This window comes from Oncorhynchus tshawytscha, linkage group LG13, assembly GCF_018296145.1.
Source record: "Oncorhynchus tshawytscha isolate Ot180627B linkage group LG13, Otsh_v2.0, whole genome shotgun sequence".
NCBI lineage: Eukaryota > Metazoa > Chordata > Actinopteri > Salmoniformes > Salmonidae > Oncorhynchus > Oncorhynchus tshawytscha.
Genome location: NC_056441.1, coordinates 68858616 through 68885111, shown reverse-complemented (window position 1 = coordinate 68885111; position 26496 = coordinate 68858616). Strand labels below are relative to the sequence as shown.

Here is a 26496-nt window from a genome sequence, read left to right as displayed (position 1 = left end):
TTGTTCCTTCCAGAGTGAGGGATCAAATGTTTTTCTCTATTAAAGTGTGCTTGGGGACCCAACTAAAACGGTTGTGTCAGGGTTAGATCTATGGTTAGAGTAGGATCCCATTTATGATCAACTGGTCCAATCATTCTGACAGGACATACATGAGACCTTATTCATGCTACAGGACAGTAGCATGCATGATAACAGCACTTATGAGTTTAGAATTCATTTCATGACTTAAAACGAGTCACTCTAGAGCTGAGACCGTGTGACAGACACGATATTTAAACATATGAACATGAAAATCCTACACTGTATGAACAACATGCAGAGAGGACATATCCACTTTTAAAGTCCGCTGCCTATGATGAAGCTTGAATTATCCGGAACTGACGTAAAAGGGCGAATGATGTGGCACAAATTGGAAGTCAATGTGAAATAAATAAGTGTTTGCCATCTTAGATAAATTAAGGTTTGTTTTAGACTGTTCAGAGGCCAAAGCCAAAGATGAAATGACAGGTGGAACAATCATATTGCTTTGTCTTTCCTTCCAGAGATATCCCTAGCGGCTTCCGGATTGATAACATTCTGACAAAGATGGTGGCTAAATGAAGACATCTAACTCAGGCCGTTTAACTTCGAAAAAAATGTCCCAGTTCCGGTTTGCTTAAGGGGGTGGCTCTCAATGCGATAGCAGCTGTGTCTTATCGGTTTAGTTCACTGACTGTATATGAACAAAAACGATTACGGAGTTGGATGTCTTGCTTCCTCTTCCGTCTCAGATTTTGATCCGTTTCCGCCGCCATTGCAGGTTTGGACTGAGATCAGTGTTTAAGACACTGCTATCCATCCATTCCGGCAGTGGAGAAAACGCATAAACATCCGGCGGCTACACTTGACATAATATTTTGGAAAATATTTCCAATAACAGCTTGCTTGGACGTAAATATTCATTGTCTGACTACGGCTTACGAATCGGTGAGCGAGGAGGTCGTAGCTAGCACGGTGCTAACCTAGCCAGCTAGCTTTTTAGCTAGAATTCCAGGACTCCGTAGAAGCAAAGGAAATCCGCAATGGCTCAAATACTACCTATTCGCTTCCAGGAGCATCTGCAGGTATGAAAACAATATAGCGAAATACTAGTCGTGGCGAGGGCTCGTAACTATCGCACTAAACCCCTCCATATCTTTATCGGTTGCTTGACGATTTTCGCTAACTGTTAGCTAGCTAAGCTAACTGTAGCTGGCAGTCCAACACCCGCAGCGAAATGAATGACCTCTCCTCCCCGTTGCCATATTATGCTAGCTAGCTAGCTAGCTAGCTAGCTAGCGAAAAGACAGAGTGACAGTGAACGTTAACTTTCTGTGGTTGCCATCAAACGTAACGTTAACTGCTTTTATATGATGGCTGCTATTTTGATTTTAATTGTCCTGCTAACTCAAACATATGTCATGTTAAGTAATGGCTAACTACTTAACTAGATAGATACGTTTCTGTTTGACAGTCCATTCAATAACAGCCAGATACATTTAGCTATTTCTGCTAGTGTTGACACTGATCTTACATTACCCCTACCCTGACATTCAAGTGAGGCAGTTGTTCAGTAAACTAAAATGGTTTAATCCACAGACCGATGTTCTATGGTTAAAACAACATGGCTTTCTACAATGCCTAGCTAGTTAGTATTATTTATTTTGATGTAGTTGCTATATCTATGGCCATAGGATGATAAAAGGATAATGGGTTTGAGTCAGTACAAATGGATAGCTACAGTACGAATTATCATCAACATAAAATCTTAATCTCTGCAATGATCATTAACCTGTGCATGAGCCTTAAGGTCGGTTAGCCCACTGAACTAAAGTGTTGGCATTAGTTCCAGGACAGGAGCCAACACGTTTTCAGGTCTCAGACAAGATCACTCACTCATCATGCAAGCGTAGTTCACTGAATCACCTCTGCTACACAGTCACACTAGCAATTGTTTTTTTTCAATCAAAATCTTTCTAACAATGTAATTCCATTTCCTTTAGCTCCAGAACCTGGGGATCAACCCAGCTAACATTGGATTCAGCACCCTGACTATGGAGTCTGATAAGTTCATCTGTATAAGAGAGAAGGTGGGCGAGCAGGCACAGGTTGTCATCATTGATATGGCCGACCCCAACACTCCAATCCGTAGGCCCATCTCTGCAGATAGCGCCATCATGAACCCTGCTAGCAAAGTTATTGCCCTCAAAGGTAAGGACTTCCACTGAGCCTGACTTGTTTCCTTTGACTGAACTAATATGTACAGAGGCTGTGTTTTTAACAACTTAATTCACCCAAACTAAGTGGTTAACTTCAACTTTCACTGCTGTAGGCCTTCATTTTCCTATGTGTTGCTGTCCTAATATTAAAGGGAGTTTGTGTATGTACGATTTTGTTTGTCAGCAAGTTAATAATCTAGGCCTGTCACATTCTGCTTCACCTGTTGATGACCATATACAGGCCTGTCCATTTATTTTTTTGTTTTAAAAAATCAGAAGTAAAACTGCTTTGTGAGTTGCAATTTATAGTCTACATTTGAAACAATTGAACCCCTTTTTGTACACTGATAAAATTGTCATACTATCATGAATGCTTTTTCTATTTTTGCTTGTTTTTGCTCTTTTCGTTTCTTAATGCTTTCTTATATGTTTGCAGACGGTGAGTTGGATTTTATATATCATGAGTTGTGGAAGTTGTAATCATTTATGCACTGTGTTGGAATGTCTGCCCAGTACTGTTTATGTTCTGCTTACATAGGAAAGAGTGCTTCCATTCTACTTTCGAACACAAGGGGATTGATTTTTTTATTTTTAACAGGAGGCTATAGGGTAAATGGCAAACAGAATAGGGATGTTCAAGGAGTTCATCAAGACCTCTAGGTTTGAGGGAAAAAGGGTTAAAGTAAAAACATCTGAGAATACCTTGTGCACCTTTTATATTGCACACTACTATCTCAATTGCGTAGAGGTCAAGGCTAATGCACAGACTGAGCCAGTGAAACATTCCTCTGAAGCAAGAGCCTTGTGATAACTTTTGATAATGTATTATTCATTCCCCTATTATGACTATATCCAGTTTGAGAGCTGGTCTTGGACTATAGGCCAAAATAGTCATGGTTTGCATGATTTTTGTCAGTGCATCCTGGGCTGCAGTGTAAGAACCTTGCATTCAGAGACAGTGTATTGCAGATTAGACTTCAAGAAAATCAGATATGCAATGCAACATTTCAATACTAGACTATTGTAGCCAAATTAATTTGTATTTGTGTTGATTGATTAATATTGATTTGACACTATGTATTCTATTTTAAGCGTTCACTTGTCAGACAAGACACTAATGATCAAAAGTATATGTGGACACCTGCTCGTCGAACATCTTATTAAAAAATAATGGGCATTAATATGGAGTTGGTCCCCCCTTTGCTGCTATAACAGCCTCCACTCTTCTGGGAAGACTTTCCGCTAGATGTTGGAACATTGCTGCAGGGACTTGCTTCCATTCAGCCACGAGCATTAGTGAGGTCGTACACTGATGTTGGGTGATTAGGCCTGGCTCACAGGACTTCGGCCTTCCAATTCATCCCAAAGGTGTTAGATGGAGTTGAGGTCAGGGCTCTGTGCAGGCCAGTCAAGTTCTTCCACACCGATTTCGACAAACCATTTCTGTATGGACTTCGATTTGTGCACGAGGGCGTTGTCATGCTGAAACAGGAAAGAGCCTTCCCCACACTGTTGCCGTAAAGTTGGAAGCACAGAATCGTATAAAATGACTTATGCTGTAGCATTAAGATTTCCCTTCCCTGGAACTAAGGGGCCTAGCCCAAACCATGAAAAACAGCCCCAGACCATTATTCCTCCTCCACCAAACTTTACAGTTGGCAGTATGCATTGTGGCAGGTAGCATTCTCCTGGCATCAGCCAAACCCAAATTCGTCTGTCGGACTGCCAGATGGTAAAGCGTGACTCATCACTCCAGAGAACTCATTCCCACTGCTCCAGAGTCCAATGGCGGCAAGCTTTACACCACTCCAACAGAAGCTTGTCATTGCGCATGTTGCTCTTAGGCTTGTGTGCGGCTGCTCGGCCATGGACACCCATTTCATGATGCTCCCAACGAACAGTTATTGTGCTGACGTAGCTTCCAGAGGCATTTTGGAACTCTGTAGGTAGTGTTGTGGCCGAGAATAGATTTTTACATTCTACCTGTTTCAGCACTCTGCGGTCCTTTTCTGTGCGCTTGTGTGGCCTACCACTTCATGGCTGAGCCATTTTTGCTCATAGACGTTTCCATTTCATGATAACAGCACTTACAGTTGACCGGGGCAGCTATAGCAGGGCAGAAATTTTACGAACTGACTTGTTGGAAAGGCGGCATCCTATGACGGTGCCACGTTGAATGTCACTGAGCTCTAAAGTAAGGCCATTCTACTGCCAATATTTGTCTACGGAGATTGCATGTCTGTGTGCTCGATTTTATACACCTGTCAGCAACGGGTGTGGCTGAAATGGCCAAATCCACTAATTGAAGGGATGTCCACATACTTTTGTGTGTACAGTACCAGTCAAAAGTTTGGACACCTTGTTCCAGGGTTTTTCCTTATTTTCACTATTTTCTACATTGTAGAATAATTGTGGAGACATCAAAACAATGTAATTGCACATGGAATCATGTAGTAAACAAAAAAGTGTTAAACAAATCAAAATATATTTGAGATTCTTCAAAGTAGTCAACCTTTGCCTTGATGACAGCTTTGCACACTCTTGGCATTCTCTCAACCAGCTTCATGGGGTAGTCACCTGGATTGCATTTCAATTAACAGGTATGCCTTAATGCGTGTTGGGACACAGTAGGGGTGGTATACAGAAGATTGTAAAATACCAATTCCATATTATGGCAAGAACAGCTCAAATAAGCAAAGAGAAACGACAGTTCATCGTTAATTTAAGACGTGATGGTCAGTCAATCCGGAAAATGTCAAGAACTGAAAGTTTGTTCAAGTGCAGTCGTGAAAACCGTTAAGCGATATGATGAAACTGGCTCTCATGAGGACCACCATAGGAAAGGAAGACCCAGACTTAACTCTGCTGCAGAGGATAAGTTCATGAGACTTACCAACCTCAGAAATCGGCAATTAACTACACTTCAGATTGTAGCCCAAATAAATGCTTCAGACTTGATGTATCAGATACATCTCAACATCAACTGTTCAGATGAGATTGCATGAATCAGGCCTTCATGGTCAATTTGCTGCAAAGAATTCACTACTAAAGGACACCAATAAAAATACTTTCTTGGGCCAAGGAACACAAGCAATGGACATTAGACAGGTGGAAATCTGTCCTTTTTGTATGAGGAGTTAAAATGTGAGATTTTTGGTTCCAACCACCGTGTCTTTGTGAGATGCAGAGTAGGTGAATGGATGATCTCTGCATGTGTGGTTCCCACCGTGAAGCATGGAGGAGGAGGTGTGGTGGTGCTTTGCTGGTGACACTGATTGTGATTCACTTATTTAGAATTCAAGGTACACTTAACCAGCATGGCTACCAAAGCATTTGGCAGCGATATGCCATCCACTAAGCGCAAACCAGATGGGGACTATCATTTGTTTTTCAACAGGACATTGACCCAAAATGCACCTCCAGGCTGTGTAAGGGCTATTTGACCAAGAAGGGGTGTAATGGAGTGCTGCATCAGATTACCAGGACTCCACAATCACCTGGCTTCAAACCAATTTAACTGGTTTTGGGATGAGTTGGACTGCAGAGTGAAGGAAAGGCAGCAAACAAGTGCTCAGCATATGTGGGAACTCCTTCAAGACTGTTGGAAAAGCATTCCAGGGGTCTACCTCATGAAGCTGATTGAGAGTACAAAGCTGTCATCAAGGCAAAGGGTGGCTAACACTTTTTTTGGTTACTACATGATTCCATGTGTGTTATTTCATAGTTTTGATGTCTTCACTATTATTCTACAATGTAGAAAATATGAAAAACCCTTGAATGAGTAGGTGTGACCAAACTTTTGAAATAGTACTGTGTATATACAGTGGCAAGAGAAAGTATGTGAACCCTTTGGAATTACCTGGATTTCTGCATAAATTGGTCATAAAATTTGATCTAATCTTCATCTAAGTCACAACAATGGACAAATAGTCTACTTAAACTAATAACACAAACAATGATATGTTTTTATGTCTTTAAGACACTATGTAAACATTCACAGTGCAGGGTGGGGAAAGTATGTGAACCCTTGGATTTAGTAACTGGTTGATCCTCCTTTGTCAGCAATAACCTCAACCAAACATTTTCTGTAGTTGTGGATCAGACCTGCACAACGGTTAGGAGGAATTTTGGACCATTTGCTCTTTACAAAACTATTTAAGTTCAGCAATATTCTTGGGATGTCTGGTGTGAACCGCTCTCGAGGTCATGCAACAGCATCTCCGTCCGGTTGAGGTCAGGACCACCCCAGAAGGCGTATTTTCTTCTGAAGCCATTTTGTTGTTGATTTACTTCTGTGATTTGGGTCGTTGTCATGTTGCATCACCCCAACTTCTGTTGAGCTTCAATTGGCGGACAGGCCTAACAATCTCTTGCAAAATGTCTTGATAAACATGGGAGTTCATTTTTCTGTCGACGATAGCAAACTGTCTAGGCCCTGAGGTAGCAAAGCAGCCCTAAACCATTAAGCTCCCTCCCCCATATTTCACAGTTGGGATGAGGTTTTGATATTGGTGTGCTGTGCCTTTTTTTTCTCCACACATAGTGTTGTGTGTTCCTTCCTTCCAAACAGATCAACTTTAGTTTCATCAGTCCACATAATATTTTGCCAGTAGTGCTGTGGAACATTCAGGTGCTCTTTTGCGAACTTCAGATGTGTAGCAATGTTTTTCTTTGGACAGCAGTGACTTCTTCCATGGTGTCCTCCCATGAACACCTTTCTTGTTTAGTGTTTTACATATTGTAGACTTGTCAACAGATGTGTTAGCATTTTCCAGAGATTTTTTAAAGTCTTTAGCTGACACTCCAGGACTCTTCTTAACCTCATTGAGCATTCTGTGCTGTGCTCTTGCAGTCGTCTTTGCAGGACAGCCACTCCTAGCAACAGTGCTGAACTTTCTCTTTTTATAGACAATTTGTCTTACCGTGGACTGATGAACATCAAGGCTTTTAGAGATACTTTGTAACCCTTTCCAGCTTCATTCCAGTCAAAAATGCTTAATCTTGGGTCTTCTGAGATCTATTTTGTTTGAGGCATGGTTCACATCAGGCAATGTTTCTTGTGAATAGCAAACTCAACATTTTTGAGTGGTTTTTAAAGTGCAGGGCAGCTCTATCCAACATCTCCAATCTCCTCTCATTGACTGGACTCCACATTAGCTGACTCCTGACTCCAATTAGGTTTTGGAGAAGTCATTAGCGTATGGATTCACATACTTTTCCCAACCTACACTGAATGTTTAAATGATGTATTCAATATAGACAAGAAAGATACAATAATTTGTGTGTTATTAGTTTAAGCACACTGTCTATTTTTGTGACTTAGAGGAACAGATCACTTTTTTTTAAACCAATTTATGTAGAATTCCAGGTAATTCCAAAGGGTTCCGATGCAAAAAAAAGCAATTGTATAATGTAAGTGATCAATGTGTCATTTCTCTTTGCATTAGATGGGCTAGTTTTTTTTTTTTTTTTTTTTTTAAATGTAGCTCTGATTTGTAGTCCAGGTGTATAGCATTACACAACAGGAAATGTAGGCCTATAGACTTAGTGGTTCAATTTGTTAACAATAGCAGGTTCATCATAGGCTACAGACACAGGAAATTAATTAATAGGAAACCCTTTCCTTGCTCCAATAATAACCCAGTGATTGGAAAGCCTGAAATGGAATGGTTGTCAGTCAGTGCATCCAAAGACACTTCTCGTACGTCATCGCATCAGTTTGTGTTTTGTGGTCTTGCGTTAATCAGCATTCAGACCCAATCCCAAACTTCTTAATTCATCTCAGGATGAGCATACTGTGGTTAGGAATCCTGTAGAGCTGCTCTAACTCCTGGAAGTTCACCTATGACTAGGCACATACAATAGTAGGACTTTTTAACAGTAATTAATGGAAGACCTTATATAGTTCCATCAAAGTATTCATACCCCTTGACCTATTACACATTTTGTATTTACAGCCTGAATTCAAAATGTATTAAAATAAATCTTAACCATCTACACACAATAACCCATAATGGCAGTGAAAACATGTTTTTAGAAATGCTTGCAAATTTTATTGAAAATAAATACAAGTATTCACACCCCTTTGCTATAACACTCTAAATTGAGCTCGGGTGCATCCAATTTCCTTTGATCATCCTTGATATCACTACAACTTTATTGTAGTTACCTTTTGGACAATTCAATTGGTTTGACATGATTTAGAAAAACTCCCCTTTCAATATAAGGTTAACAGTTAACAGTGCATGTCAAAGCAGAAACTATACTGTTGTCGTGTCTTTGGCATCATTAAACTGAAGATGAATCTTTATCAAATGACTCTCTGTAATTATTATTACGCGATTAAACTGATTAATCATGTAACTGTAATTAACTAGGAAGTCGGGGCACCAAGGAAAATATTCAGATTACAAAGTAGGAAAATAAAAGTTTTCAGATATTTTCATATCTGATCAAGTCTTCTGATTAATGAATTATTTATTTTACCTCCCGTTAGTCTCATTCCAAACGTCGTAAATTGTTGGTTATCTGCACGAACCCAGTCTTCACTGAGTCATCCATGCATCGTTTAAGTAAATAAATGATTTAACTAAGTAATTCACAGAAATGCATAAACAAACCTAGTTACAAGGAAATGATAACGGAGTTTCCCTAGTGGGATAACCGGCATCGGCGGCTTGGTGTACAAAAGGGAAGTTGGGGTTGTCTGAGAAGATAACACACAGTTGATAATTATAACAATTGAAATGCTAATCCTTTGCACATGAACGCTCACTCATTCGGGAACAATTGCAATCAATATATATATTTACGCTCAGTGTGTCGTCGGGTCTCTGTTGAAAAGTTTGTTTCTGTTGGAGAGTGTCCGTCCTCTCTCTGTCGTGGTTAGAATGGATAGTTCAGAGTGACATTCATTCATGTCGTTATAGAATAGATGTTTCGGCGGTTGTCGTTCTCCGCATTCAATGATACCGAATTCCTAGCTGCAGACTAGTAATTCATATCAAAGACTTGTTCTTATTCTGTCGGTATCGATAGTCTAAGAGTTTAACCACATCTTATGGTTAAAAGATAAACAGCGTTATGGTAATGTGGCTGTATTGTCTCCCGTGAGTTTCACCAAACGGACCAGTTCGTAGCTGAATTCTTCACCGATCTGTTATACCTTCTCCAGAACATAAATGTTGTTCGGACCTTAAGTTCTGTGCGGTGGAAGAAATTCCTTTGTTCTCTATGAAAATCCACTCTGTCTCTATACTGTGGCCATGAGGAGATAATCTCCTCTAGGAATTTTCAACCGCTCTCTGACCACAGCAGCCTGGGTGTAGAAGGCCGGGAGAGGGGGATGGGGCTTGCTGTACCCAAAGAGGGCAACGTCATGACAATGTGAAGTCCAAGGATTTGTCAATAGATCTCCACAATAGAGTTGTGATGAGGCATATGTCTGGGGAAGGGTATTAAACAACCGTGCAAGAAGGACCTTGGTCTAGAACCCAGTGACCACTGACGGAACTATAGAGTTCCTTGACTGAGATAAGAGAAGCTGCCAGAAGGACAACCGTGTCTACAGCACTTCACCAATATTGGCTTTATTGGAGGGTGGCCAGACGGAAGCCACTCCTGAGAAAAACGCACATTACCATTACTCAAAATATCCTGTTTTCCCTTTGTCATTATGGGGTATTGTGTGTAGATGGGTGAGAAATCTATTAACACCATTTTCAATTCGGGTTGTAACACAAAATGTGGAATAAGTCAAGAAGTGTGAACTTTCTGAAGGAACTGGTTTGTAAATGATCAGTTCACCCAGTCACTTGTGGTTGCTGTTTATTAGCCTCATGTGGATTGGTGATGTCTTACCTTTTTTTTTTGTATTGAGTCTTTTCCTTCCTGAATGCAGATCTTGCCACGTTATTGGTTGCCCGTCGTTGTGGTCTTGCTTTCTGCATTGCAAGTGCTGTTTTGTTTGGTCATTTGGTGGCACTCGCACCAAACCATGACTACCACTATTTCTAAATCAAGTGAAATTTGGTATTACAGTATTTTCATTTCCACTCTAGTCTGTCTGTGTGTGGTGATTAGTAGTTTACATTAGTTTGTGGATATACAGTGTTAGATCATCATATTGCTAAACCTTTTAATGTGTGAATTTTCAGCTGCAAAAACCCTCCAGATCTTCAACATTGAGATGAAGAGCAAGATGAAGGCTCACACCATGACTGATGACGTCACTTTCTGGAAGTGGATCTCCCTCAACACTGTAGCACTGGTCACAGACAACGCCGTCTACCATTGGAGCATGGAGGGAGACTCCCAGCCAGTCAAAGTCTTTGACAGACACTCCAGCCTAGCAGGCTGTCAAATCATCAACTACCGCACTGACGCCAAACAGAAATGGCTGCTTCTCATTGGGATTTCAGCACAGGTACTGAAATAGAGGGAATTAGATTGGATTTATTGTTGACGCTAGCTGTATTCTACTGAAGTGACTTGTGTTTTTTTTTTTATGAGTTTGTCATAGAAGTTAATCCGTGTGAGTGTTAACACTAATGTACAGCAATACACTGACCTGATAGATGCTAATAACATGCTTTTTGGCTGTTTTGAAGCTTGCACAGCATTATGAAATGTTCTGCCCTGATAAGACTTAATGTACCTCTGGAAAATACTGCTGTAGCACAAGCTCTTGTACAGTATGTGTATTCCTTCATTATAGCAAAACCGTGTGGTGGGAGCCATGCAGCTGTACTCTGTGGACAGGAAGGTGTCCCAGCCCATTGAGGGCCACGCCGCCGGCTTCGCCCAGTTCAAAATGGAGGGTAATACAGAGGAATCCACACTGTTCTGTTTCGCTGTCCGAGGGCAAGCTGGAGGAAAGGTAGGAATCTCCAGCTTGGACATGGAGTACTCAGGGAGGGCTGGAATGGAATGGAATGGAAAAATAAAAATGAGCAAAGAAGACCGGGAGATCTCATTGTTTTTGTTTTTTTCCTCTGAATGTGTTTTTGCTTTCCTAGTTACACATAATTGAAGTGGGAACCCCACCAACAGGCAATCAGCCGTTTCCAAAGAAGGCAGTGGACGTGTTCTTCCCTCCTGAGGCCCAGAATGACTTCCCTGTAGCCATGCAGGTACTGGAACCACTTCACAGACAAGAACTCAAACCTGATCCATACAGTCATGCAGGCCCTCTGCATTAATACCTGTTATGCTACAGCTTCTGAAGCCTTGTGTCCCTGCTCTCTGTCCTCTAGATCAGCTCTAAGCAAGATGTTGTCTTTCTTATCACCAAATATGGCTACATCCACCTGTATGACCTGGAGACGGGCACCTGTATCTACATGAACCGGATCAGCGGGGAGACCATCTTTGTTACGGCCCCACATGAACCAACCGCTGGCATCATTGGAGTCAACAGGAAAGGACAGGTATGTCTCCACTGGTAAATGGGAGTGTTTTAGTCCTTTTATCAGGAGTAACCAGATGCCAGTGGGCTGATCAATGAGTTTCCTGTCCAAAACACACAGACCCATTAAATATTCAGGAGGATGGAAAGCTGATCCATGTCTGTAGAGCCTACTGCTCCAGGTCTCCTCCTCAGAATTCACAAACACTGTATACTGTACCTGTGTGATGATGGCTGAGAGTCCCATATATGTGACAGTGGAAAAACAGGGTGTGTTTGTGTGGAAGTGTGCTTTTATAAATAAAAAAATAAAAAAGGTATTTTTAACCTTTTTTATTTAACTAGGCAAGTCAGTTAAGAACAAATTATTATTTTCAATGACGGCCTAGAAACAGTGGGTTAACTGCCTTGTTCAGGGGCAGAACGACAGATTCTTACCTGGTCAGCAAGGGGATTCGATCTAGCAACCTTTCGGTTACTAGTCTAACGCGCTAACCACTAGGCTACATGCCGCCCCAAATTGACGTGTGTGTCTGTCACTTGGTGACCTTGGCTGAGGGAAGCCTTTTTTAATACTGATCTAACGGCACCTCCAGCAGATAGCAGCATGTGAAACACAGTTGGAGATCCTGTCAGGCCGGGCGTCCTAATCTCCTTAAAGCTCCTGGCTCTCTAACCCTCCAGTCTGCTGCTCCTTTATATCTTAATGTAACACACACAGACATCACCATGGAGCAGTGTGTTTCTGTGTAGTTAATTCACAAATGCTATTCTCTAGTCTAGCAACATTCTTTTTACACGTTCAATTAAATTCTGAATAAATATGTGAGTTTAACAAAGGAATTATATACCAGTTTTGTTAAATTTGTCAGTACATATAAACTAATGTAATGGTACACATATTTTCATGTCTGTATAGTAGTGGACTCTCTAACCCTGTCTGTGTGTTAATGTGTTTGTCCAGGTGTTGTCAGTGTGTGTGGAGGAGGAGAACATCATCCCCTACATCACCAACGTGCTCCAGAACCCAGACCTAGCCCTGCGCATGGCCGTGCGCAACAACCTGGCTGGGGCCGAGGAGCTGTTCGCCAGAAAGTTCAACACCCTGTTTGCTGCAGGGAACTACTCTGAGGCTGCCAAGGTGGCCGCAAACGCTCCCAAGGTACTGCCAATGCACCAAAATGCACAAACAATTAAAATCATGATCTGGTAAATGTTTTTTGGATGATATTTCAACTGCCTTGTGTATAATAAGGTTTCTACTACTACAGTCTTCTGTCATGTTCACATTTTTTTGAAAGTCAAAACGCTCCTTTCCTCCTCCTCCCCAGGGTATCCTGCGTACCCCGGACACCATCCGTAAGTTCCAGAGTGTGCCGGCCCAGCCGGGCCAGACCTCTCCACTGCTGCAGTACTTTGGCATCCTGCTGGATCAGGGCCAGCTCAACAAGTTTGAGTCTCTGGAGCTGTGCAGGCCCGTCCTACAGCAGGGACGCAAGCAGCTGCTGGAGAAATGGCTCAAAGAGGACAAGGCAAGGAAACCATAGTTATCATAATAAACTGAGACTATAGTTGTCGCTTACTGTTGAGTTTGGATGTTCAACATTGAGCTTAACAGTTTTATTTTCCAATTATGTATTGCTCAACATATAGCACTGGGCTGTTCAAATATCCCTATAACTATTGGGCTGGCTAGGACTTTATTTGCGACAGTGTTGGTTAGGGATTTATGAAAATTGCATGTGTTTTTTTAATAGCTGGAGTGTTCAGAGGAGCTGGGGGACCTGGTGAAATCAGTGGACCCCACTCTGGCTCTCAGCGTCTACCTCAGGGCCAACGTGCCCAACAAGGTCATTCAGTGCTTCGCTGAGACCGGACAGTTCCAGAAAATTGTCCTCTACGCCAAAAAGGTTAGTTGTGGTGGTTCTATCTTTCTAAGTCCTTTCCAATATAACATTTGACTTGACACAAAATGGAATTCTTTAATATGGTCAATTTAGATTGTATTCCGTTTTTAACTCACGGATGCGTTTTCCGCATTTCCTTTTTAGGTGGGCTACACTCCAGACTGGATGTTCCTGCTCCGGAATGTGATGAGGATCAGTCCAGAACAAGGCCTGCAGTTCTCCCAGATGCTGGTGCAGGATGAGGAGCCCCTGGCCGACATCACACAGGTCAGACGGCTAAACGTCTTCACCACCTCAACCATTCATTTATCGTCCTATTTCCCTTACATATACATTTTCTGAAGGAAAAAAACCTTGTTCAGTGCTGCGCTGTGAGGTGCTGTATACAGTAATATGATTGTGTGGTAGCTGATGTATTGTCTGTCTCCCTGTTCAGATCGTTGACGTGTTTATGGAGTATAACCTGATCCAGCAGTGTACCTCTTTCCTCCTGGATGCCCTGAAGAACAACAGGCCTGCTGAGGGGCCTCTGCAGACACGCCTGCTGGAGATGAACCTGGTCCACGCCCCACAGGTACACACACATCACACCCCATTCCACACAGACCCAACACTTACACAGCAATTGTATGCATGTTTTTTTATTTTAGTGCCACACTCTTATTTGCTTCTCTTCCACTGACTCGATGTCATGGATTTTAAATTCATGTTTGATGTTTTTTTCTGCTTCAGGTGGCTGATGCCATCCTGGGCAACCAGATGTTCACCCACTACGACCGTGCCCACGTTGCCCAGCTGTGTGAGAAGGCTGGTCTGCTGCAGAGGGCTCTGGAGCATTACACCGACCTGTACGATATCAAACGGGCTGTGGTGCACACACACCTGCTCAACCCTGAGGTATAGGACACTATCTAACACAACCACACACTGCATGGAATAGAATGTCCTGGAGTGTTCATGGTCTTGGTGAACAAGTGTGTACTTGCTGTGTTTTGCTCTTAATAAACATAAGCTTTATCGACTAATGTGTGCATTCTGGTATTTTTCCTGTCTGTGCACTGACTCTGTGTATTGACGCTGTCCTGCAGTGGCTGGTGAACTTCTTTGGCTCCCTGTCAGTGGAGGACTCTCTGGAGTGTCTTCGGGCCATGCTGTCGGCCAACATCCGTCAGAACCTGCAGATCTGTGTCCAGGTGGCCTCTAAGTACCACGAGCAGCTCTCCACCAACTCCCTCACTGAGCTCTTTGAGTCCTTCAAGAGCTTCGAAGGTAAGTAGACCATACACCTGACGCAAACCACCTAGTCCTGTCCTCACCTGCATGGAACATGGTCATGACTGTCTCAACAACCACATAGTTGTTCATCCTACCTCTCTATCTATGGGGACTGAGTTCTGTCTCTATTCATTCCAGGTCTGTTCTACTTCCTGGGTTCCATCGTTAATTTCAGCCAGGACCCAGAGGTCCACTTCAAGTACATCCAGGCAGCCTGTAAGACGGGACAGATCAAAGAGGTGGAGAGGATCTGCAGAGAGAGCAACTGCTACGACCCCGAACGAGTCAAGAACTTCCTCAAGGTAAGGAAGAGAAGTAGGCATACTATAGTATGACATCACAGCTTACTTCAGTCTTTATTTGGTTAATTACCCTGAAAGCCAAGTCTAGCTGTTAGTTTGATTCTGTGAGCTGATATCAATATTTCCTCTCTTCACAGGAAGCTAAGCTGACTGATCAGCTCCCCCTGATCATCGTGTGTGACCGCTTTGACTTTGTCCACGACCTAGTCCTCTACCTGTACCGCAACACCCTGCAGAAATACATTGAGATCTATGTGCAGAAGGTACATAAACTCATATTAACCTGCGTAACAGCTTTTTGTTTGTATACACACACACACCATTGTACGATATGTGAATTTTCTATAAGAAAAATGTGTGTGTGTCAGGTGAACCCCAGCCGTCTGCCGGTGGTGATTGGCGGGCTGCTGGATGTGGACTGTGCTGAGGATGTGATTAAGAACCTGATCCTGGTGGTGAAAGGACAGTTCTCCACTGATGAACTAGTGGCTGAGGTGGAGAAGAGGAACAGGTAAGGACTGTGGGGAGAGGAATGTCTCAGCCCAGACTGGCTTTATGCTGTAGTGTATTTAATTGTGACATTACTTCTGAAAGAGAAAGTAGGATGAAGGGGTGCTGTTTGACCCACTTAAAAGTGTAAATATATCTAGTTTATGAGCACCTGAAACTTCAAGATGTGTATATTTGTTGGCTCCAGACTGAAGCTGCTTCTGCCTTGGCTGGAGGCCCGTATCCATGAGGGCTGTGAGGAGCCAGCTACCCACAATGCCCTGGCCAAGATCTACATCGACAGCAACAACAACCCAGAGCGCTTCCTGCGTGAGAACACCTTCTACGACAGCCGCGTGGTGGGCAAGTACTGTGAGAAGAGGGACCCCCACCTGGCCTGCGTGGCCTACGAGAGAGGACAGTGTGACCAGGAGCTCATTAATGTGAGTGGGGAAATAAGAATGACATTTTTACTTGACTAATACATTGAAATGTTAATTTTATACTGTTTGCGTATGTTTTCCCTCAAATACTGATCATCTTACATTTCCTTTTACAGGTGTGCAATGAGAACTCTCTGTTCAAGAGTCTGTCTCGCTACCTGGTTCGCCGTAAAGATCCTGAGCTGTGGGCCAGCGTGCTGCTGGAGAGTAACCCGTTTAGAAGACCCCTCATCGACCAGGTATGGACCTGTTCCTGCCTGTTTGAAATGCAAACCTCATCCTCACTAAAACCATGGCCCAAAATGTTCTGTGATGTCCCACCAAAACGTTGCTTATATTTCGCACGATGGTTAAATTGTTATTTGTGACTTGTTTGGCTATAAGTTTGCAGAATGGTGACTATTCTCTCCATTCTGGAATGACGTTTGTTGTCTTTCATTCAGGTTGTTCAGACGGCCCTGTCTGAGACACAGGACCCAGAGGAGGTGTCCGTCACAGTCAAGGCCTTCATGACTGCAGACCTCCCCAACGAACTCATTGAGCTGCTGGAGAAGATCGTTCTGGATAACTCGGTCTTCAGTGAACACAGGTACTAGGGCTACTGAAGCTCTGCTACCTGTGCTCACTGGCAGACTGAGCTGTCCATTGTGTGTCTGCTCTTTCAATATCAGGCTTGTTTGTAACTTTAAACTTGTTGTTTTAGTTTGTCATGCTGAGCAGAGTTCATCTGTTTTTATTCAGAAACCTGCAGAACTTGCTGATCCTGACAGCCATCAAGGCGGACCGTACCCGTGTGATGGAGTACATCAACCGCCTAGACAACTACGATGCCCCCGACATCGCTAACATCGCCATCAGCAACGAGCTCTTCGAGGAGGCCTTCGCCATCTTCAGGAAGTTTGACGTCAACACCTCCGCCGTGCAGGTCAGTGGTTGAGTCTTTTGCTCTGGCAAATGGACCATTGACCAAAATGTTGCTTGTTCAATTCCCATTGTGGGCAATGCTACTGTTCTGTCTGAGTTCTATGGATTAAGAGGTGAACTTGACAAAAGTCATTTCTGTGTGTTTAGGTTCTGATTGAGCACATTGGGAACCTGGACCGGGCCTACGAATTTGCTGAGCGCTGCAACGAGCCTCCAGTGTGGAGCCAGCTGGCCAAGGCTCAGCTGCAGAAGGGTCTGGTGAAGGAGGCCATCGACTCCTACATCAAGGCTGATGACCCCTCTGCCTACATGGAGGTGGGCCAGGCTGCAGCCCAGAGTGGTAAGAGACAAAGAAAATGATCCACGTATTGTCCAGCATACAACCAACATTAGGGTTTTTCAATGTAGGCTTGCTATTAGAGGGGAAGGTATTCACCTGCATCCAATTTGGGGGAAAAGTAGTCTAGGTATCAGTCTCTAACATTTCACTCCTTGTGTCATATGCTAAAGAGAAGAGACTTCCTGCAATCTCAGTTGCAGAATCCAGGCTAGGAGAAAAGGGTTTAGTGAAGTAAATATAAATGTTCCTCTACAATCGTCAGGTAACTGGGAGGACCTGGTGAAGTTCCTTCAGATGGCCCGTAAGAAGTCCCGTGAGTCCTACGTGGAGACAGAGCTCATCTTCGCCCTGGCCAAGACCAACCGCCTGGCTGAACTGGAGGAGTTCATCAATGGACCCAACAACGCCCACATCCAACAAGTACGCTCTGAACACAAAATACACATACTGGCGCATACACACACCGGCATACCCCCACACACGTTTACCTGACACATCCTTCTCCATCACTGCTGACCAGTATCATACCTTTTTATGAAGTATTTCTGTATTCCAGGTGGGTGACAGGTGTTATGATGAGAGGATGTATGATGCGGCCAAGCTGCTCTACAACAACGTGTCCAACTTCGGGCGGCTAGCGTCCACCTTGGTCCACCTGGGAGAGTACCAGGCCGCCGTGGATGGAGCCCGCAAAGCCAACAGCACCCGCACCTGGAAAGAGGTGTGCTTTGCCTGTGTGGATGGAAATGAGTTCCGCCTGGCACAGATGTGTGGCCTGCATATTGTTGTCCATGCTGATGAACTGGAGGAGCTCATCAACTACTACCAGGTAAGGCTCATTTGGTTCAATTACTACCAATATTCGCTCTCATAGCAGTTGCCTTATCCTGGCCAGAGTTAAAGAAAATAATTTACCAAATCATACCATAGCATGTGATAAATGTGTTTTTAATGGTCCTGTGTTAATTGAAGATCCATGGTTGTGTTTGTCTCTAGGACCGTGCTTACTTTGAGGAGCTGATCACCATGCTGGAGGCAGCCCTGGGTCTGGAGCGGGCTCACATGGGCATGTTCACCGAGCTGGCCATCCTCTACTCCAAGTTCAAACCCCAGAAGATGAGGGAGCACCTGGAGCTCTTCTGGTCCAGAGTCAACATTCCAAAGGTAAGAGCGGGGAAGAACGTTACGAGATAATGTCTATTTGCAAGCGGATTGAAATGATCTGCAAAGTCTTTATATTTTGATATTTGTTCATATGTTATTTGAATGCAGCAATGTGTGATTTAGTGATATCTTTGTGTGCTGTTTTTGGGGTGGGTGACGATAATGTTAATGCGTGTCCGCAGGTCCTGAGGGCTGCAGAGCAGGCCCACCTGTGGGCGGAGCTGGTCTTCCTCTATGACAAGTATGAGGAGTTTGACAACGCCATCCTCACCATGATGAGCCACCCCTCAGACGCCTGGAAGGAGGGACAGTTCAAAGACATTGTCACCAAGGTAACTGACTACAACAACACAAGCTCAGCATGTCATATTTTAGATTTGCAAACATTTCGTATTAGTTGTTGTCATGATGTATTCCTTGGTCATTGTATGAGGCCAAGTATTTGTCACTGACTAGAAATCCACATCCTGCAGCTGAATGTATGAGGCTTCTGATTCCAGGTGGCCAATGTGGAGTTATACTACAAGGCTATCCAGTTCTACCTGGAGTTCAAACCATTGTTACTGAACGACCTGCTCATAGTGCTGTCACCACGACTCGACCACACCCGCGCAGTCAACTTCTTCATGAAGGTACTAGGATGCTACTCTGTCCATACTTGACAGCTTCTTGTATGGCAATCTTTGGCATTCAGACTGTTTGACTGTTCACTGACTGGACTTATTTTCTCTGTCCACCTCCAGACCAAGCAACTGTCACTGGTCAAGCCGTATCTGCGGTCAGTGCAGAACCACAACAACAAGGGTGTCAACGAAGCACTTAACAACCTCTTCATCACAGAGGAAGACTATGCGGTACTAAGATCTTTTAACATAAGCTTAGTTTTTCATACTTTGGCGAGAAGAATCTGTGAAAACACTGAAATTACCATTGTGAAAAGAGAAAGTTCCTTTGTTGAAAAAAAGTCTGCATTCAATTTCTGTCATGCAGAAATGACTTTCTCTCTTATTGTTACACCTCTGTCCTGTCCAGGCCCTGCGTGCCTCCATTGATGCCTACGACAACTTTGACAACATCACCCTTGCCCAGGGCCTGGAGAAGCACGAGCTGATTGAGTTCAGGAGGATCGCTGCCTACCTCTTCAAAGGCAACAACCGCTGGAAGCAGAGCGTGGAACTCTGCAAGAAGGACAAACTCTACAAGGTCCAGCTTCTCCTCAACTTTATATCAAATACTAATATTTTGTCTAAAGACCAGTGATCATCAGCTCACACAGATACCCATGCTGCTGTTGTTTTTGTAAAATGTTTGGATCATAACATTGCTTTTTGACGTCACTGTCTGAATTCTTTCCCTGTGTCTCCCTTGTTTTGATGTGTATGTCTGTGGTGTTTTTGTGTGTAGGACGCCATGCAGTATGCGTCTGAGTCGAAAGACCTGGAGCTGGCTGAGGAGTTGTTGGCCTGGTTCCTGGAGGAGGACAAGAAGGAGTGCTTTGCCGCCTGCCTCTTCACCTGCTACGACCTGCTGAGGCCTGACGTGGTGCTGGAGACGGCCTGGAGGCACAACATTATGGACTTCTCCATGCCCTATTTCATCCAGGTCATGAGGGAGTACCTCTCCAAGGTGGGTTAGGTTGGCCACGCCTTGGATGGCAGTTCACCCCATAGGGTATTTTATACAGAGTGTGGTAAGGGTTTTTTGTGCTTAGGTTATCAGTGTCTACAGTGAAAAGTAGGTTACTATTAACATGGTGAGGCAATTTGTTGTCAGGTGATGTTTTTAATGTACCAATTTACCTTTTTGAGGAGGTCACCTTTTAGGATCTTGTAAACAACCACAACTTCAGCCGATCTCATCCTGTTCCGTTTCTCTGTCATGTTACCGGTAATCATGTCTTCCGTTTTGATTTGGGTTTTCATCTCTGCTACTTTTCCATACAAATGCTAACGTCAGGAGATTCATACTGCTTAGTATTCTTCCATGCCACATATATTTGTCATATGGCAAGAAATAACAGAAATATCACTTCTTGTGGTAGAACATAATGGTAGTATCGGCTATAGTCTGCTGGGATCCAGGACGAACAGGAAGAAATAGACTGCTATCTAGACCAATTGTACATAATTATGCATGTTGTATGATTACTGTAATGATATTTTAAAAACAGGTCTGCTGATAGATATTTTATAACTTAAAAGTACCACATTTGTATCAAAAGTGGCTTATTTCCATCTCTCACTGATAGTTTTTTTCTTTTCTGATTCCACATTTGTTCTCTCTGTTGGGAGAGAGTTGGTTTTGTTTTTCTTCTTAAGTTGCCTCTCTGAATTCCCTTTCAGGTTGATGCGATTAAGGAAAAGGTGAAAGTCCAATCCATTTCCAGTCATTCTTTTTGACCCTCTGTAGTCTGTAGTTTGGAGGAGTGAAACTAGAGGAAACTGCATGAGTCTGTCCCCTCCCCATGTCACTGCTGCTTCTGACTCCACACCTTGACTAGACCCAGAATGGTCTGGAGTGGGGCTCTCCCACCCTGCCTCTGGGGAGCTGCTGGGCATGCTGGGGTTTGGGATGGCTCTATTAGCTATTGCTCTTTGTTCCAGGGTTGAATCAGTGACTGACCATTCAGGATTCAGGAACTCATTCACCCCAGCAACACCCAAACAGAGGGATGTTTAGTTCCGTTCCATTGAGGCTGTCCACATAAACCAGCAAACTCAGTAACTGTCCAGGAGCAGGAAAGGAGAGCTCTACTCTGGATAACCTACTGTAGTCAGACAATACTCTCCCTTAGACCTGTAGATACTAATGAAAAACTACCACTGTCTGTAATATCACTGGTCTGCTGTTGGCTTGAGGCTGTGATAATCTCTACCACTTGCCATTTAGTGGTCAACCTTGGTAGAGTACTGGGGTTTGATTTGTACTGAAATGAATGCTGAAACAGCCCTGGGACCACTATGAATGTGGTTTGACCAGAGCTTAGGGCCAACATTGTTCAATTTGGTCCTTTTATAGTGAAGTAATGTAGCCTCATATTTGGGCTATGCACAGCTGGAGACAGCTGCAAAGTGGGAGAATAGAACACATTGTGTATGGAAATTTTGATCATTCTTTCAGAGTACCCTTTTATGTAACGGTTTACGGAGTTAACTCTCAAAGTAAAAAATGCCTAGATTTAGATGTAAATATCCTCAACAAATTGTGACATGTATGGAGATATTTTTTGCATTTTATTATAATTGTGTTCCTTTTATTTATTAGTTGTACTGTAGTGTCTTTGCTACTCCAGAACTGTAAAGTGTGGTCTGTTCAATGAAAAGTGGGGTACTGTGTGTACATAGTGTGTAGAACGCGTGTAACATACTTACATTGTATTCAGGGAAAGCATGCGTTTCCCCCGCCCATAGCATTAGCAGTATTTTTGGACAGGCTTGGAGACATTGTTGTTGGCTGTGCCTGCTTCTGGACGCCTTGACTGGCCGTACAAACCATCACTCCATCCTCTCACTCCCTCCACTGTGGCTCTCTGCCTTTCTCATGCACTCTTCTAAACAGAGAAATGACTTAACTGCTGCTTCAGCATGTCTCTTTCCCCTTCAATGAACCTACAGCCTGTTTACCTGCATCTTAAAACAATGTACTGACTGTTTTGGCAGAAGGCAAGTATGTAGAGAACTGAACCCTACGTTGTGATCTAACAGGAGAGAAGTATATTCATAGATGACTTATGGTTTTGTTGAAGTGATCTTGTGAATTTTCAGGATGCATAGGTTGTGTATGTCTCTCATATTCAAGATGCTGCTTGCTTGAATCTGTGAATTGTCAGTCTTGCTTTTTCTTTTACAATTCCTGCTCTAAGCTGCTTAACTAATCAAGCAGACCAACATGATAAAGATTTCCCTTATTTGCTGGTTATTGATCATTTTAGTATAAATATAATCTTCCCATTTAGAACTTTTTTATTATTATTGAGGTTTCCAGTTGATTCATTGAATCTGTTCAACTTCATGGTAGGGTAAGTTTCTTGTTGGTGTTAGCATTGTGATAGTTCTTGTAATCCCTGGTAGTTTTTCTGTGATGTTGGCCCATATTAGAGCTGTTGAAATGGGTTTGGTTCTCTACATACTGTCCAAACACATGGAAATAGATGCATCTGGTGGCTGGATGGTGGGACCATCTTTATTTATTTTTATTTAGTGCCTTCGGAAAGTATTCAGACCCCTTGACATTTTCCACATTTTGTTAGGATTCAGCCTTATCCTAAAATTTATTAAATAACTTCCCCCCCATTTAATCTATACACAATACCCGATAATAACAAAGCAAAAACAGGATTTCTTTTACATTTTTGTTCATTTATTTTCATTTATTTAATCCATTTTAGAATAAAGTTGTAACGTAACAACGTGGAAAAAGTCTAGGGGTCTGAATACTTTCCTAAGGCACTGTGTGTATGTATACAGTACCAGTCAAAAGTTTGGTCACAGCTACTCATTCAAGGGGTTTTCTTTATTTCTACTATTTTCTACTTTGTATAATAGTAGTGAAAACATCAACTATGAAATAACACACATGGAATCTTGTAGTAACCAAAAAAGTGTTAAACAAATCTAAATATATTTGAGATTCTTCAAAGTTGCCACCCTTTGCCTTGATGGCAGCTTAGCATTCTCTCAGCTTTTGCTTCATGAGGTAGTCACCTGGAAGGCATTTCAATTAACAGGTGTTCTTTGTTAAAATTGTATTTGTGCAATTTCTTTCCTTAATGCGTTATAGCCAATCAGTTGTGTTGTGACATGGTGGGGGAGTATAGCCTTATTTGATAAAAGACCAAGTCCATATTATGGCAAGAACAGCTCAAATAAGCAAAGAAAAAATAGTCATCACTACTTCGTGTCTTAAAGATCAGTCAATCTGGAAGATTTCTAGAACTTTGAAGTTTCTTCAAGTGCAGTTGCAAAAACCATCAAGCGCTATGCTGAAACTGCCTCTCACGAGGGCCGCCACAGGAATGGAAGACCCAGCGTTACCTCTGCTGGAGAGGATAAGTTATTTAGCGTTACCTGCACCTCAGATTGCAGCCCAAATAAATGCTTCACAGTTCAAGAAACAGACTCATCTCAACATTAACTGTTCAGAGGAAACTGCGTGAATCAGGCCTTCATGGTCAAATTGCTGCAAAGAAACCACTACTAAAGGACACCAGTAAGAAGAAACACGAGAAATGGACATTAGACCGGTGGAAATCTGTCCTTTTGGTTTGGAATCCAAATTTGAGATTTTTGGTTCCAACTGCCGTCTTTGTGAGACGCAGAGTAGGTGAACGGATGATCTCCACATGTGTGGGTCCCACTGTGAAGCATGGAGGAGGAGGTGCGATAGTGCTTTGCTGTCTGTGATTTATTTAGAATTCAAGGTACTCTTAACCAGCATGGCTACCACAGCATTCTGCAGTGATACACCATCCCATCTGGTTTGCGCTTAGCAGATTATCATTTGTTTTTCAACAGGACAATGACCCAAAACACACCTCCAGGCTGTGGTAAGGGCTATTTGACCAAGGAGAGTGATGGTGCTGCATTAGATGACCTGGCATCCACAATCACCTGACCTCAACCCAATTGACATGGTTTGGGATGAGTTTGACTGCAGAGTGAAGGAAAATTAGCCAACAAGTGCTCAGCAAATGTGGGAACTCCTTCAAGACTGTTTGAAAATCATTCCAGGTGAAGCTGGGTGAGAATGCCAAGAGTGTGCAAAGCCGTCATCAAGGCAAAGGGTGGCTACTTTGAAGAATATAAAATATTTAGATTTAACACTTGTTTTGGTTACTACATGATATGTGTGTTATTTCATAGTTTTGATTTCTTCACTATTATTCTACAATATAGTAAACATAAAGAAAAACCTTTAAATGAATAGGTGTCAACTTTTGACTGGTACTGTATATATTAATTAGTGTTCTGTTTAGGCTTAGCTGTGTATCTAATATGAAATTAGACTCCTTTACAACACTAATGCTGGGCTGTCGTGGTCAAGCTTGGTAGCTAGTATCGCCACTAGTAACCGTGCCTGACTAAACCCTCCCACACACCGTAGCATGGCCTGCCTTTTGCGGCCTGTTTTTTTTATTTTTATCTTGACTTTATTCATCTCTGCCTGTCAGGAATGGTCCCATCGGCCAGCCAGTGAAATAACCCAGAGGTCAGTTATATTGGCATCTCATTAGAGCTCCCCTTGCTGGTTGTGTCTGTGGTTAACATGCTCACCTCTCTCCCTGCCTCTCAGGTCGACAAGCTTGACGCCTCCGAGTCCCTGAGGAAACAGGAGGAGCAGAACACAGAGTCCCAGCCCATTGTTTATGGTACGGTGGCCTGACCTCTACATAACCCTGCCGCTCTATTGGTTGAATAATGCTTTGAAGTTGTAGCACCTGGGCAGTGTTAACCCTTTGGAGTTTGTTTGTATATTAGTAGTCTTGTCACGAAGCTCATGCTAGTGTCCTGTGTTTGTGTTGCAGGCACGCCCCAGCTCATGCTCACTTCAGGCCCTGGTCAGGCTGTGCCCCCTCAGCCTGGCTATGGAGGCTACGGCTACCCAGCAGCACCCACCGGCTATGGCCAACCTCCCCAGCCTGGCTTTGGCTATGGCATGTGAACGCCCACCACCCCTGACCCCTTAGTCACCTGTTTGTCTCTCCTTGTGTTCCTCACTAGCTTACCATGCTCACAATAGGGGATACAAACAACAAGAATCTGCGTTCTTTTAAATTATTTGTTTTATGTTCTCCTTTAAACAGCAATGGACTTTTATTTGTATTGTTTTGAACAGAAATTTGACTTTTTTTCTTCACATTCCATATTTGACTACTTAACACTTACTAGAATGATCATTTTTGTGTTTTTTTTTTTTAATGGGGTTATGTATGTAAGTGGACTTGAGAAAGAAGCAAGTAACTTTTTTTGAAGTAGTTGGAGAAGCATCTAATTTGCACTCTGTCGTGAGAAGAAACTAATATAGAAACTCTTCATTTTGATGTACTGAACGTGTGAACAGCTTACATTGTCTATTCGTCTGTCTGTATAATGCATTTCATTATTGTATATTCTGAAAAAAGGTTACATATAATATTTGAACATATATTGCCACTTCAACACTAAGTAACAATAGTATATTCTGCACAGGCGTGTAGCTTTGAGTTTGAAATGCGTACGGACGTATGTGTCTGAGTGTGTGTGTGATCTAAATAAGAATTTTAATCCCCCTTGTTCTATACTGGCTCTCCAGTCAGCCCCAATAGATGTTAGTCCTCCTTTGTTGGCTCCATGTGTTTAATCTAGGTGACCTTCTGTTGTGCCGTGTACAGTGCTTGTGTGAGACTGTGTATGTGCAGGGGGATCGAAGGCTGACTCTTCAGACCTGTACGTTTGTATTTAGTCACCACCCTCCTTGTGCTGAGGTCTGTGTATGCCAGGTGTTGTGGTGTTCTAGGTCACCATATTTTTGTGTGTACAGAAGGACGATCGTTTAAAAATAAAAAAAGGATGGATCTTGCTCGTCGTCCTCCACGGCCCTGTCCCGTTTGGTTCGGTCAGTGCGATTGGATCTGAGAACAAATGGAGGAATTGGAGGACAGGGCCGTTCTCCTTTGGTGTCCTAATGTCAACTTGTTTAGATCAGTAACACTCCTGTAGGTTATGTATTTCAATGGTTATTATGAAGAATTAGTTCAGTACTACAGCATACAGTTCTTTGTCAAGAATGGTCTGAAATAAAAGCCTGTATTTACCTTGATGTATTCCCAAAGTGCTTTGAGCTGTGTGTAAAGTATCATCCTAATCTCTGAACATTCCTTTCTATTATATTAACAATAAAACATTTTCATAAAGACCATGCTGGAAGAGAAATATAAAAGACGAAAGTCTATCCTGTAGATAAAATCTTGGTCCCTGTATGACGAAGTTGTTAGGCACAGTCAAATTATTTTATCCTACAAAGAAAACATG

General features: G+C 42.8%; 1 protein-coding gene across 6 annotated transcripts; it reads left to right on the top strand.

The window, feature by feature from the left end:
- Nucleotides 1-747: 747 nt before the first annotated feature.
- LOC112265596 (clathrin heavy chain 1) lies at nucleotides 748-26284 on the top strand. Of its 6 annotated transcripts, XM_024443078.2 has the most exons (34): nucleotides 748-1103; nucleotides 2022-2229; nucleotides 2674-2676; nucleotides 10394-10662; nucleotides 10954-11115; nucleotides 11255-11368; nucleotides 11492-11665; nucleotides 12608-12805; nucleotides 12975-13175; nucleotides 13401-13553; nucleotides 13695-13817; nucleotides 13987-14124; nucleotides 14283-14447; nucleotides 14639-14819; nucleotides 14964-15127; nucleotides 15265-15390; nucleotides 15496-15638; nucleotides 15825-16059; nucleotides 16176-16298; nucleotides 16503-16648; nucleotides 16801-16984; nucleotides 17131-17323; nucleotides 17586-17743; nucleotides 17880-18152; nucleotides 18320-18487; nucleotides 18670-18819; nucleotides 18988-19119; nucleotides 19231-19341; nucleotides 19520-19690; nucleotides 19892-20113; nucleotides 20830-20850; nucleotides 24657-24694; nucleotides 24779-24854; nucleotides 25011-25153. In XM_024443078.2, exons 1-33 carry the CDS (start codon nucleotides 1062-1064, stop codon nucleotides 24807-24809), a joined length of 4920 nt encoding a protein of 1639 aa, XP_024298846.1. In that variant the 5' UTR covers nucleotides 748-1061; the 3' UTR covers nucleotides 24810-24854; nucleotides 25011-25153. The 6 variants fall into 6 exon arrangements, with proteins under 6 accessions (XP_024298846.1, XP_024298841.1, XP_024298847.1 ...); XM_024443073.2 differs by lacking the exon at nucleotides 24657-24694 and having other exon boundaries at nucleotides 25011-26284; XM_024443079.2 differs by lacking the exon at nucleotides 20830-20850.
- The last annotated feature ends 212 nt before the right edge of the window (nucleotides 26285-26496 follow it).